Source organism: Leuresthes tenuis, unplaced genomic scaffold, assembly GCF_036924035.1.
Source record: "Leuresthes tenuis unplaced genomic scaffold, fLeuTen1.0.hap1 SCAF_12, whole genome shotgun sequence".
Classification (NCBI taxonomy): domain Eukaryota; kingdom Metazoa; phylum Chordata; class Actinopteri; order Atheriniformes; family Atherinopsidae; genus Leuresthes; species Leuresthes tenuis.
In genome coordinates, this window is record NW_027325366.1 from 22,242,043 (window position 1) to 22,256,286 (window position 14,244).

Below are 14,244 nucleotides of genomic sequence, written 5' to 3' on the forward strand. Positions count from 1 at the left end.
GAGCTGAGCTATTTTAATTATTATTGTTTAAATATATTGTAAGCACTAATTGCATGATATCATTTCATGTCAGAAACCAGACATTCACAAATCTGTTGTTTGAACGAATACAAGGAATTTGGAGCTATTATATATATTACATGGCAAAAAAGGAGCTAAACAGAAGGAAATATTAAGCATGACAAATTACAAAAAAAAACATTAAATCATGATCAATTTCAGTATAATTCTCACATATAATAATTATATATATGATCATTTTGAATTAAAGACTAGCATTTTTACTCTGTTGCATGACAGGACTTATCAAAACATATGCCTAGAATCTGCTATTAATATCAGAGTAACGGAAGCATCAGATAGTAGGAGGAAGTGCCCATTGTGAGGCTATTTGCGTTTAAACCAGTCAAGTTGTTTGTTAACAGTTATTAATGTAACTTGATTTCTGCTTCTGGAGCTACCCTTTTGAGCATAGTTGGATCACATTTGATATAAGCGAGGTGCATATTGCAGATTTATCTTAAGTCAAGTCTAATGTTTTAGATAGATTTGAGCATGTAAACAAATTTACAGTAAATTCATGTTCAAGTTCAATGCCGTAAACTCACACCCTTTGTATCCTACATCTTTAAACAGTATGCATCAGCTGATGATGATGGTGTTTAATTTACTCTCAACATGGGTGGATGTACTTTACAAAGCATGCGACGTCCTAAATAGATTGAATTAAATAGAAGTTGTATGATATGCGCTACATTGTCATGAAACGGCAATGTAGAATCAAAATTTTCCGCTGACACATTTAAAAAATACAAAGGTGTAAAATATCAAAAAACACTTTTTAAAAAGTGCTAACATTGTGTTGATATACACTGTTTAATATGCAATAGTTTTAAAATGTATTGATTATATTAACAACTCAAACTGCACTAAAACAGACTGTTGAATCTCAAGACTTATTCCATAACTTTATATTTATTGGTAAAGCTTCTAATGACATTTTCCACATGTATACTGTGCATTACAGCATAGTTACCTCCAATTCCTTCCTGTGCACTTTAAAACTCTCCACACTTAACGGGGCAATTATCTTACAAGTGAAAGCTGATAACACAGGTGGAGCAGCCTCTGCACAAGATAACCTACAAGCTCAAAAAAGGCTGGGGTAGAGTGCCAACGGCGATACTGCAAGTCAGTTTCCTCCCTTTTCTTCCTACTTGGAAATGACTAAAGTCCCCTGAAGCCGGTGACTTCCCTGTCTCCCCGAACTCTCTGCAACACCGACTGGTGGTGCAGAAGCACTGCTGATTAGCATGCAGTAATGATGGTGAGCTGGGCTCCATTGTTCTAACACCTCCCCTCTCCTCCGCACCAATCTGTCACCATTCAGTGGGCTAGAGCTGCCTCAAATGCTTCCCTCCACAAATGAGATGGATAATTAGTTGCCCCTCACGAATGCTGCACTCTTCTCACCCCTGATTGCTTTCACCTTCTTGCTCCTGGCAATTTTGACACCTTGTAATCAGCCTGCTACTTCTCCATCTCAATCCATACCCTTCTCATTTTTTGTCCCCCTTGTTTTATTTTTTTTTTGATAGATCTTAAATATATTTCAAATCTACTAGCCCTTGGGTAAATGTCCCAAGGAAAAAGATGTATCTTCGTTCTGCTGAAAATGATAGCAATAACAATGCTTCAGTGCAGGTACAGTCCATATTACTGTATACAGAAGTGAATGAATGTAAGAAAACACACACAAACACACACACACACACACTAAATATCTAGCCGTCAGTACGAGTTTCCTCTTCCAAATAACAACGAATGACAACATAATTATGAGCAAGCAGCTGTTCATGATCCCAGAGAGAAAAGCATGCAGGCTGCACAATGTTCGACTGTTCACAGATTAAGCAGACAGGATCATTAGGGATATGTATTTGCCAAAAAAATCTGAATAAATTCTCCCCCCAGTGTTCATGATGTGATGCAAAATGTAGAATTATGTGGTTTATGTCACTCCAAAATAAACATGCATTATGTTTGACACATTACATTACATCAATATGTAATATTCACCTTTGTATATACACCAAATGGCAAGTATTTTCACTATTCTGTTAAGTGGATGATGTGTTGTATTTAAATAGTGCTCTTCTATCTATGTTAGTCTAATGACTCATTAGTTGAGAATGGCTGATTGCATTATAACATCACATCTTTACACCTTTGTGGACTATTTATAACACGCAGAGAAAGGCTCACCAGCCAAATTCATTTCAGGATGAAATAGATTCAATTACAAATCTGTCTATTTGGTTTGGGGCATTTGGTTAGTGAGATTTGGAAGTGAGTTATAATATCCCGCGCTTGTGAAGAGAAAAATATGTACATCGAATATATATATATATATATATATATATACCCAGCACAAGCGTTACCAGTTCAAAGCTGAAGGTCTGCAAGGGCCACAGGGCACAACATAGTGTTCCAACACAAAGAGTCCCCGTTTCCTCAAACATCATCACACTGAGCGGTGAAAATCACTGCACTTTTTGTGTGAAAGTGTGAATAAATTACGCCAAAGGCAGAAGTTGGTGCTGCCTTGTAAAAAAGGGAAAAAAGAAAATAGCTTAGTCAATTGACAGCTAAACGGGAGTCTAAAATATGTACATTTCACTTACTTAAGAGCCTTTTTAACAGATTACTGTTAAGTGCAATCTGCAATCTCATAATGGGTTTTGATATAAAAATTTAAAAAAAAACCTTAATGAACACATAGTTTAGTAATCTTTAAACTGATTTCAGAGTTCTCCGTTCTTTGAATGATATACAGCTGCTACAAATTGTTCCGACGAAAGGATTCACAGTGAAGGCACTGTAAGGAATTCACCCGAGTGATTTGATGCATAATGTTGGCATTTCTAACACGTAACATATTGCTGTTCTTTGAGGAAACATAAAAGGGCGAAATTATAGCAAATAACTGACAGCGTTTCTTTTTAAGACAATAGATTTACATCATATATGAATAATTTAATGGGCATACTAACCTAGAACAGATTCTTACAAAACATCTTAATGTTAGAAACAATTCAAAGGATAAAAAGTGTTGAAAGAGTAAATATTGGTTTATTTGCTCATATATTTCATATGCATCACTGTAAAATAACTGTGATTTTCGAAAATCAACATGGGCAACAAAGTGTACCATTTAATTCAATATTAAATAAATGGATTCAAGTCTTATTGCAGTGTCATTTAAAATCCTGTACAGCGCTTGTACTTCATGGCAGGCTGGACTGGACCATGAAAAGTGAAGTAGTCGGGACCTTTGCCCATCAGTCTCTGCTTCCAATGTCACTTATCGTCTTCATTCTTAGGAGAGAAATGCGAATAGAGGTGGCTGTTCATTTGGTCCTGAGGAACCACAGCATGGCAGAAAGCGCATTTATCCGGGCTGCTGCTCGGAGGCGTCTCCAGCTCTGTCCCCACATCAACTGCATCACACAGCCCAGGGCTCCAGATAGACTGCAGAGCAAGATTAACCAGAAGAAAGCAATGTATTATTTATACTCGAAACGATCTTTACACTCACCCGATTAAGGCGCTCCACCACCAGGCACTTAGTTGTAGCAGCTGTTGCTTTAAACATTTTTGCATTTCTGATGTCCATAGACTGAACAAATAGAAATAGTCAATGTATCTTACAATGAATGTGTTCATTCAAAATAACACAACAGCAACTCTAACTGCACCACGAGGCATTTATACCATAAATCCCCATGTACTTTATATCATTTAATGAAAAGCTGGACCGAATTTTAGATCTTACTGTATATCATTCAGTTTTTAAATAGGCTTTTATGCACATCAGCAAAAAAAAAAAATCCCAGAAAACCATCAAACTTGCTTCAGATCAGACTCAGACACGCTCTTCCATCTGGCTCACACTTTCAAGTAAAGATGCCAAATATAACCAGAGCATCCATGCTCAAGTAAATTAAAATGAAGAAGAAAAAAAAAAGAGGAAGAAGAAATCAGCACGCATTACACAGTGATACGGTTCAAGTTTAAGCAAGGGGATATTTTTGGACTTCACACTGTTTTATCCCTCCATTAGCAAAGAACAATCAGAAACTGATAATTTGCTACTACTCTTCTCAGACCTTCTCCTGTATTTCTCACCTGCTGAGGTCCTCGCACGCTCTCCCGGGAGGGCGAAGATGATGTTGAGTGGGAGGGGGACGTAGGGTAGACAAAAGGCATTGGCAGTTCCACGGGCTCCTCCTCTGTCAGTGTGGAAGAGACGCTACTTAGAGGCCGCTTCGCAGTCATGGCCAGGACAATGTTTCTCTCTGGAGCACTGTTCAGGAAGTCATATTCACTGTCCGCAGGGGGTGGGAATTTGACACTGAGTTTGGTGAGAGAGTCTACCAATTCCCTGTCCACCTGGCGGGCGCCACGGGACGCAAGAGATGCGGGCAGGTGAGAGATTTCCACCGGTGGCCTTAAAGCCGAGGAAAAGGCTGCTTCTGCTTCTGCCTCTGCCTCTGCGGTTCGGTCTGTGCACTGGATGGGCATGGAGAAATGCTGATCTGTCAGACGACAAAAAGATGTGAGATTTTTCCCATGCTTATTGTTCTTTCTTTCTTTCTTTGTCAGCTTGCTAATATATATTCAAAGTATGGCTAAAAGGACAACTTGGCTTGGTATGACTTGAGAAGTTACAAATAAAATAAATACATAAAGTTATGAATAAAAAGAAGGAGAAGAAGAAGAAACACTTGAGAGTATTCAAATACTGGCCCCAATATGCAGAGGTATATGACCCAAAAGAAAAGCCTCTTTAATAGCAGTGAAATAAGTAGTCCATTCTATGGCTCAGGATCTCTGCGCCAGATCTCTGAAGTGAGGTTGGCACAATCAAGACGTTTAAGTTAGGCTCTCCTTTGTCATCTGGTGTAAATCCAGTATGCACCCAAAGCTTATCAATGATGTTAAGAGATGCTCACTCAACTGCAGTCAGCCAAATTCTCAATGTTGAGCACCTTCACATAAATGGCTGGGGCAAGTAACCATGGCAGAAAAAGGGGGACGCAAGCAGTGAAGGAATGGCGAGGATGTGACACTAGGTTTAGTGTGTAAATGTATGTAATCTGGTCCATAACTACGGTATGTTGATTGATTCATATCAGCTGATGCGTTTAGCATACAAAAAAACACAATCTATCATTAAACACTGACCTACAGTTTAAGTTGGTTTGTCAACTTATAGTCAATAGTTAAAACTGCTAAAGATAAAAAAAAAAAATTTAAAAACCCCACAATATTCTTTCATGTTTGACACATGTTTGAAACGTAGTCAGCACACGTCACAGGGCCTCCTCCAAAATATTTGTTCCGGGTGTGCTGATAGACAACAGCCACATCACTCGTTTGAACAACCAGCCAAGGTTCTGCTCCTTTGAACAGGCCAATTGTTGGCACTATTTATCTATTCAATTAACTTTCTGAGCATTTAATTCTTGATTCATTACATAGTGGATCATTGCACGTAATATCAGAAAATGCGTTTCAAAACCAGAACACAGGACATGATAAAAATGTATCTGGTCCTTACCATGATGATAACATTAGGTAAGTATGACCTCAATACATGTCTTATTAAACCGTGTCATTATTTGTTTAAGAGTAACTAAGCCAAACTGCAGAAGCAGTATGTGAGAAACGAAGCACATCCTTACTGCTTCCCTGGTAGTTTGGACAGACATATTGATTGACTGATCATCATCACTGTGGGTACCTCTATAAAAGCAGAGGTTTCGGCAGTTTGTTGATCTGGAGCATTTAGGTGTGTGTTAACATAATGAAAAGGAGGCGAGACTTCAGCAATGATCCTTAAAAAGCAGTTGTTGCTGCCCATCAATCTGTGAAGCGTTAAAAGAACCTTTCCAAACTATGTGGAGTCCATCGTTCTGCAGGGAGAAAGATTATTCACAAGTGGAAAACATTCCAGACAGTTGCCAATTCTCAGGTGTGGATGTTCCAGCAAGTTCAGCCCAAAGGTCAGACAGTGCAATGCTCAGAGAAATTGCACAAGAAAATCCCAAGAGCTACATCTCAGACTCTACAGGCCTCAGTTAGCATGTTAAATATTAAAGTTCATGATAGTACAATTAGAAAAAGACTGAACAAGTATAGTTGGTTTGGAAGGGTTGCAGGAGGAGGCCTCTTCGCTCTGGAAAGAAAAGGGCAGCCCAACAAAGTCGCATCTGAACAAACCACAAAACGTCTGGAACTACTTCCTTTGGACAGACGAGGAAGAACAACAGCACATTTGGAGAAAAACAAACTGTGATGGAGGGGTGACAATGCTTGAAAAACAAAAGGAAACTAGTTGTTCTAAATAACAATGTGAGAGAAAAACATTATTTCAAGTTATTGCCTCTAAAGATGCTTCTAAAAACTTTTGAACATGTTTTTTTTTCCGTTTTTGACACAGTGAAACATCTCATATATTGTTCTTAATCTGTGGTTGTATTTACCTCATTCTAAGATCTGATAAGGCCTTGGAAATGCAAGGTGTCCTGTCTCTTATAGAACAACATAAAAACTTCCACTAATGCATATACGAACTTATAAATGACCATGAACTTTCTGAACTTTGCTAGTACAGAAATTAGCACTAAATCCCCGAATTCAACCCTTCTGTAGTTGTCACAAAAAAGATGAAGGAAGATTTACAAAAATGATCAGGTGATGTGCAACTGAAGCAAAGAGCCAAAGGTCTCAACAACCAGATTCAGACAGCAAGGTTAATCCTGGTGCTATATTTGATGCCATGCCATGCCACTGTTTGGTGTTTCTATGTGTCAAATTGTAATATCTTAAGTAGTAAAAATACTGAGAGAGTCGACAAGCTGTAAATATTCCCAAAATACCGCAGCTAGCTCTACAAACAGCAGACAAATGTTGTGATCGGCAATTCCGGTGAGTGCTTTGTGCATTTTCAGACAATAAAGCCCTGTCAAAATTTAGGCATAACGCACATGGTGCATACACCATGTCGCATGTAAACGGACTAATCAAAGTATCCAAAAAGGCCGTCGAGATTAATTTAGTATCATGGGAAAGACCATGGGAACACATTACAAGAACAGCAACTGTGAACGAGACAAAAACAAATGTAGTTTCTGGATGTAAGCGTAGCTCTATGGATATGTGTGTCTGGTCTGTCTTGAGGACAGAATGTGTGAAGATGTTTGCCAGTATCAATATTCATTTATCATTCATCCCTAGATGAGTGGCGCCGCCACAACACGTGGAATAATTACTTTTATTTGTTCTTTTCTGCTGTAGACATTCTTCCTAATTTTCATGCTGTAACGCACTGACATTACAGACCGTCCACAGAAGTCCACATCAGTTGACATACAAGGACGCCAAGAGTTGGCGGGCAAGAAGGAAAGAGAATGAGTTGAGTTGAGTGGAGAGTGAGCAACAGCAGCCAGGCAAGTGGCACAGATAGAGGAGGGGCTAATTTGCATATTCGCAAGTCTGTTCATATCAAATTATGGAAAAAGTTCATGTTACATCCAATCCATTATAAGGCACGAAGGGATTGTCTTCATGGTGACGATAAGTTAAAATTGCTGATGATAAAAATGTATTTTTATGAAGGGCTGTAAGTTTTACAAGCTCAATAAGTGCCTATGAGGGGAGGGCTTTACAAAAGATTCTTTATGTTTATCTATGATTTACATAAAACACAGACTTGAACCACATCTTCCATCCAAACATGCAAAATGTGCTGGAGCAAACATCCAGCATTCATCAGTAGAATTATTAAGAAATTTATTATTATATTCATAGGTCAGCTATAGCTCAAAGGTGCAATCAGCGAGTCGCCATCTTATCAAAAAAACACAAAACTAATAAGCTGTTAAAACACATTAAAAAAAACCCATCTAAATTCATCCCATTTTTGTAAGAATCTATAATAAGAAAAAAAAGATAATAAATACTTAGATTCAGAATACACAAAATGAAGACATATTTTACCGTTTGATGCATCATTTCCTCCATGGAACCTTTTCAGGTGATCTTTTTGTCTTCTGGTTAGAGACTGGATCTGTCTGAATTTGCCTTGAATTGCTTCAAATGCCTCTAGCATGTCCTGACTGTCGGATAAATGAACGAAGAGACAAACAAATAAATAAACACTGAAGGGGAAATTTAAAAAAAGAAATAAATGAATAATTCAACTATAGTGTCCATGATTGGAAAAAAAAAAAGAGAAAGCTTGCAAGGAGAGACACATACTAGTCAACGCTGATGTTGACGGGCAAATTAGGAGCAACAGCAACAGTGGCCATAGTCTCCTGAAAAAAGACACATTGAATTTGTAGTGATCATTAACAACAATTATCCAAGGGCATGTTGTTGATACGTGTGCACTTTTATTTATACATCACAAGTGAAAAATGTTTCCTGGTTGGTTGAGCAGTAACAGCTAAGCTTAAGCTGCTGTAGTGCCCAGCCGTATTATCCTCTAGCACCATCTGGTGAAGTTAAAGTGGTCACAACGTGCGTGGATACATTTACAGCAGCACTGCAGGCCACATCCAACAGATCTAGCAGCGGCGAGGTTGGAGAAAAGTTTGGATTTCCCTCTTTGCCAGAGTACGTCTTGAGGGGAGCCGAAGCAGAATATCTTACAACTATCCTGAAAGTGACTTCCAACAAAGGATCGTATCTACTGGCAAAAACTGAAGAGCCAGAGAGGTTCTCAGAGGAAAGAAGATGGTACTAACAGTAAAAGACAGGCATCTTGTAGCCACAAAGGCAATGCTTGAAAATCACTTACGGTCTACACAACTGACTGAACTTGGTGGTTATTTCTCCTGAAATTGGGCAAAGGCGTGATGTGTTCCTGTAACACCATTTTACATAGAAACAGGCGATTTAAGCAGAAGTACTGTCAACTTCTATGTGTGCGAGAGGAAGCTGTTATTTACTGGATCCACATCCTTAATTTCAAGAAGACATGAATGGAGCTCTGGGAGTTTGTGTAACTGTGAGCATACCGGGTACTGTGTTTTCCTATAAGTGCTGGCTCCTTCCAGGACATGATTGCAGGGCTCACATTTCATCTCCCCTAAGAATCCAATATAATAAAAATCGACAGAGTGACATAGCGCCAGACAAAACAGGTCCACTATCAATTGTGTTGCAATTGGTGCACATTGTCACAATACTGTAGAGGGATTGTGCGGCACATCTCACTGACCTGATTGTTGCCTCGTTGCTGACAACTTAGCTTCAAGTTCAGAAATCAGCTGCTGCTGGTCTTCTATCTGCTTCTGAAGTTCCTGAGTGTATCGCTCATAGTATTCAGTCTGTAAACAAATAGCTTACGTTATTTTTCTGCCACACACACGCAAAAACAAGGCAGAGGAGTTTCACATTTTAAGTGACTTGAGGCTTTCGTGGAAAGCTGGCGAAGCCAAGCTGCTCTTTGGCGTATCATTTGCGCTACAATGGCAAAGGCGGGCTCGTGTCGCAGAGAGTTGCTCTGCTTGTGTCGTTACCATTTTCTGCAGCTCCTTCTTAGCATTGTCCTTTTCGATGGAGACCTGGCGATAAGCTTCAAAAGCTTTGTTGAGCTGGTCTCCAATGTTCCTTTCCATGCCTTGTGCTCCACGATCATCACTGACACGGCAGACATGAGCCCTGCGAGTGAAATTTGGAAAGGTTTTACAGCATAACCACAGCCGCTCCCGAAGAGGAGCAGAATCTTAAAGCACCCTGGGAAAACATCCTTAAGCATCCCTTTGAGAGTTTTTTTTTGTTTTAAAGATTGTGCAGGTGATGCTATTTTTTTTGCAAGTCTTATCATGTTTAAAGTCACAGCAAAATAACCAATAAATATCTATATCGCTGCCGAACTGTTTGCCTTGTTGACACAAGAAGGGAACCCAATGCCAAAAACTGAGTCGAGCCTTATGATGCAATCTTCAGAATAACCCTGCCGATTACCGTGAACACTGGCAAATTTATAGGAATGGAACATTTCAAACTAAACATTTCAAACATGAAGGCCTCGTTCTAGTTCAGTGAGTTTTTTTTCTTTTAAGTGAAACTAAACTACTGTACAGGAAATCAATGACAAATCATTTATGTCACGTCATGTCATGTATATGCACTGTAGTATATCATGTATATCATCATACTGATACAGTCCTTAGATGTTTTTGCTTTCTAGCTTGTATGGATTATCAAACAACACTGGGTAGTTTAGAGACATATACAGCTATGTAATACACTGTTGTAATAAATAGCACCAATGGGTTGAATAGATGCTTAACCAGAAAGAGGCTGAGACAGTCTTACCAAGAGCTCTTCATCAATTATTGAGCGATCTCCATGGCAAAAGACACAGTAACAGTTACTATCTGTCAGTGGCTCTACTCGCCAACAGCTCCTGCATGAGTACTACAGTACAGCCCACAGGCTGAGTTAGAAAATGATACAAAAAAAAAACGCTACCGGAACACAGCAGTGAGGCATTTTAAAGTGCCATTAAAAAAAAGGCAGTTCACACAGTTCCGTGTTCTATTCAATGTATCTCACTTCTGGGCTACAGCTCATTCAGCCGGTGTTGAGTAAGAACTCCTCAGATCCGTCTACTTCGCCGCCAGTGTGAGCGTCCTCTTACCTTCATTCGAGTTACTGTTTAAAGTCGAATTTGCTGTTCGACACCACCGCAGCGTCGTCGCCTGATGTTCAGATGAAAAGTTACGGTCTCGCGCCGGAGAGGATATGGCAATGTAGTTTTTCTCTTTTTTTTTTTTTCGTTTTTTTTTTTTAACATAGCCTAGTTGAGTTGGGAACTTCCCTCGGGGAATCCCCCCGTTCTGTAGACTTCCGCCTTTGCTCCATCCGGGCCAATCAGCGTGGAGCTCAGAGGAGAGCAGGGTGGTTTGCTGGTTGAGGGTTCTTCCAGCCAACGCGTCTGCAAACCCACTGCTGTGCTGTGAAAATTGTCCCCAAACCTGAGTTATGCTGTGCTCATTTTACCTTGCAAAACTTTCTTATCATCTCGAACGTTTAAGCCAATTCTGTCGAAAGACTTACAGCTTTCTGTCATGGAAATGAAGCTGTAACAAACATGTCCGCTTCGAGTTGGCAAATAATTTGCCTTTGGCCCTGTGTTGTGATGACTATTAAACACCAGTTTATTAAGATGGTTTTATGAGCATGACGCTCTTAAAAATGACAACATCACATGATATGCAAGTCTGCTGGGCCTGCTTGAGCTGATATTACTCACTGTTCATCAAATGGGAAATCGCCAGTTGATACGCAGCAAATTTGGGATTTTCGGAGGCTGTGGGGATCAGCCTTGGAAACAGGTGACGCACAAGTAAAACACTTTTAATTCACAACTCAACTCAGAGTGCACTGAATGAAATAAAAAGTCATTAAGTCAAACAAACACATTCAAATTAAGAGCGGATGTACAAATGTTCAGATAAACACGTGTGTTGTGCATGCACACAGTCATAAATAAACGTTGATTTACACTCACTCGCAGTTAAGCTCAGAAAACTACCCATAACAATTCTCTTTGAATCCAAATTTGTCATGACAATAGATAAGTTTGGGTTCAAAGGTGTATCCATTATGATGGAAATGATGTGCAACTCTAGAGTCAAGAATAGATGTGCAAGTGGGTGCAGTGCTCTGCTGATATGATAATCAATGTCCATCCTGTCCAACACAACTACGGTCTCACAACTCATAGAAATCTGCAGCGTTTTATGCATTTTTATGACTGCACATGGTTTATGAGATAAATATATCTGTGCCTTAATTCATCTCTGTCACTTCTGGCCTTGTTCAAATTCCCCCACGATCCAATCAAACAAATGCTAGCACTGAGAGAACATCCAGTAGATGGCATCTAAGAGTGACTTTTTGAGATTAAGCTTTTCACCAACTGGAGAGTAATTGAACTCACTGTGTAGAGGTAATTCATGCTCTATCCTCCCAAGCTGTAAGCACTATTGTATCTTTTGTACTGTACTAATATATAAGTGTATTTTACAGTATTTTCTATCATTGCCTAACTTTCTAACACAACGGTATATTAGATAACCTTTGCCATTTTTGCTGGAATCTTTGACTAACATACTTCTTTTGTGTGGAAAAAAATGAGGCATTCATAAGCTTTGTTGTAACAAAACACATGTCTTTTAGTTTTTGTATTTCTTTTACACAGGGAAGATGTGCACGTTGTACTATTAAAGCTAAATAATTGAATCAGACACAGGCTATACCTGATTTACTCCAAAAGTGTTTACAAATGACAAAGCAGGACATGTGAATTAGCATCTCTTGCCTCTGTCATGGGTCTGAATTAGTGCAGACCTTCACGTGACCTGTTTATAGCAATGGGGCTTCAGCGAACATGCTCCTCTAGGGGTCATTTCCCCGAGTCCTTTTACTGAGGTTGTCATCTCTGACCTCGGATGACATTCCAACCTCAACCTCTGCTCCTGCTGAGAATGACTTACAGACCCAGACCGCCACAGACAACTCTAATTCATGCTTTTGGCTTCCTCTAAGAGAGCGGCGAGCAATCTTAAGGTTTTCGCATACTTTTTCATGGTCGCTTTGAACTCCTGGCAGTCTTACATAGCCCTGGTCTTGTGGTTCTGGTAATGAAAAATGTCACTCAGACTGTGGTATACTGATAAGCAATGATGCTACAACTGAACACTTAGTTAGGCATATGAGTCATTTCAATGACCACACAATCATTCACCTCAATCACCATTTTCTCTCTCTGTTCAGCTCACAATTCTCCCTTTGTTCATATTTCCTGAGAAGGAAATTCTATTACTCAGCTGGCTGCACAGCATGTTGTGTATTTCAAGAAAACACTAGAAAATGGGATTAAACAAATGCTCAACTATATGCAGACATGAAACAGCACGAGAAACACTGTTCTCTTTTACATGCGACTCTGATCTTTTTGATTTCATTTTTCTCAAAAGAATGAAATGAATGCTATTTCTTCAGTCTCCCCTTGCGATACTCAGAAATCGGGCCCGCCTTCGCAAAGATCCGCCAAGCATTACTGTGAGATACAAACACATGCCGAAAGACGTGTGCTATCAATTATCTTACATTTCCCTCAACTGTGTGCATTTCCTTTATTGTGAAACCACATGGTATTTGCACTTTATTGAACAATTCATGCTGAAGGAAGGGGATTACAATATGGTCTTGTGCTTGTTATAAAAAAAAAAAATTCTACCTTTTAAACATCTATTCAATCAAGGAGCACTTTAAAACAGACATATGCGAGCAGAGATTTCTGCCTGATGAGAAATGTGTCTCCCAAAGATGTTTATGTCTAATACCCTGACCTCATCACTAACAAAGGGGGCTTTAGTGCTGCAGAGAGCCCTCGAAGATTTATGCAGAGATGATCTCTGGGGTTTATATGCTCTTTTTCCCAAACATCGCTGATGTATTTGGATCTTTTTGCCCCTGGTTCTATGGAAGACATTGTATCACTGATTTGATAAAATCCTAAATCAACAAAAAATAGGATGGAATGGTGAAAAGTGATTAAACACAAGATATTTCTTATTTTTCTTTGTGAACGCAATTTGTATGCATCAGTATTTCCATTTCAGCCCTGCAACAAATGCCCAAAAGTTTGGACGGGGGCAATCCAGCACGAGAAATTAGGTTTGACTAAAAAGAAATAAAATGATAATGATGTTATTTCAAACTAGTGATCTGACCAGATGACTGCACTCATGATTTGGTACAAATGTTGTTAGAGGTTGAGTCTTGATGGAAGACGGGAAATTCTTTTGAGTATATCAATGAAGACAACAGACAGATTTATTGAAAGATTTAAACACAACGTTTGTAGAATGTAGAATGTAATACCATTAAGCCATTCAAGGAAATGGGAGAATTCATTGCATGGCTGCTAGCCAAAGTTGGACACACATAACCTATGATCCCTCAGACAGCATAGCATGGAGAACATTCATTTATATGGGCAAGAAATTACAGTGGGAAACCTTTGTTAGGCACTACAGTATAGCGTTACATTTATGAATGTCACGTCAAACTTTACTGTGCAAAATAGAAGCTTAAGTTAAGTTAAGTTAAGTTAACCGGCTTCTCCAGAGGCAGCATCAACTTCTCTGCTGT

General features: G+C 39.2%; 1 protein-coding gene across 3 annotated transcripts; it reads right to left on the reverse strand.

Annotated features, from left to right (window-relative positions):
- Positions 1 to 3,112: 3,112 nt before the first annotated feature.
- tank (TRAF family member-associated NFKB activator) lies at positions 3,113 to 10,920 on the reverse strand. Of its 3 annotated transcripts, none has more exons than XM_072397112.1 (8): positions 10,721 to 10,920; positions 9,594 to 9,735; positions 9,293 to 9,401; positions 9,090 to 9,160; positions 8,326 to 8,384; positions 8,065 to 8,183; positions 4,189 to 4,598; positions 3,113 to 3,531 (listed from the first exon to the last, which is right to left on the reverse strand). In XM_072397112.1, exons 2-8 carry the CDS (start codon positions 9,690 to 9,692, stop codon positions 3,361 to 3,363), a joined length of 1,038 nt encoding a protein of 345 aa, XP_072253213.1. In that variant the 5' UTR covers positions 9,693 to 9,735; positions 10,721 to 10,920; the 3' UTR covers positions 3,113 to 3,360. The 3 variants fall into 3 exon arrangements, with proteins under 3 accessions (XP_072253213.1, XP_072253214.1, XP_072253212.1); XM_072397113.1 differs by having other exon boundaries at positions 10,636 to 10,920; XM_072397111.1 differs by lacking the exon at positions 10,721 to 10,920 and adding an exon at positions 10,396 to 10,536.
- Between the last annotated feature and the right edge of the window lie 3,324 nt (positions 10,921 to 14,244).

What these genes read in the sequence shown, in the direction of transcription:
- tank (XM_072397111.1), bottom strand. An exon ending in AGAAGGAGCTGCAGAAAATG is followed by an intron (nt 9,402 to 9,593) that starts GTAACGACACAA and finishes ATTTGTTTACAG; the next exon opens with ACTGAATACTATGAGCGATA. An exon ending in AGGAAATGATGCATCAAACG is followed by an intron (nt 4,599 to 8,064) that starts GTAAAATATGTC and finishes GTCGTCTGACAG; the next exon opens with ATCAGCATTTCTCCATGCCC.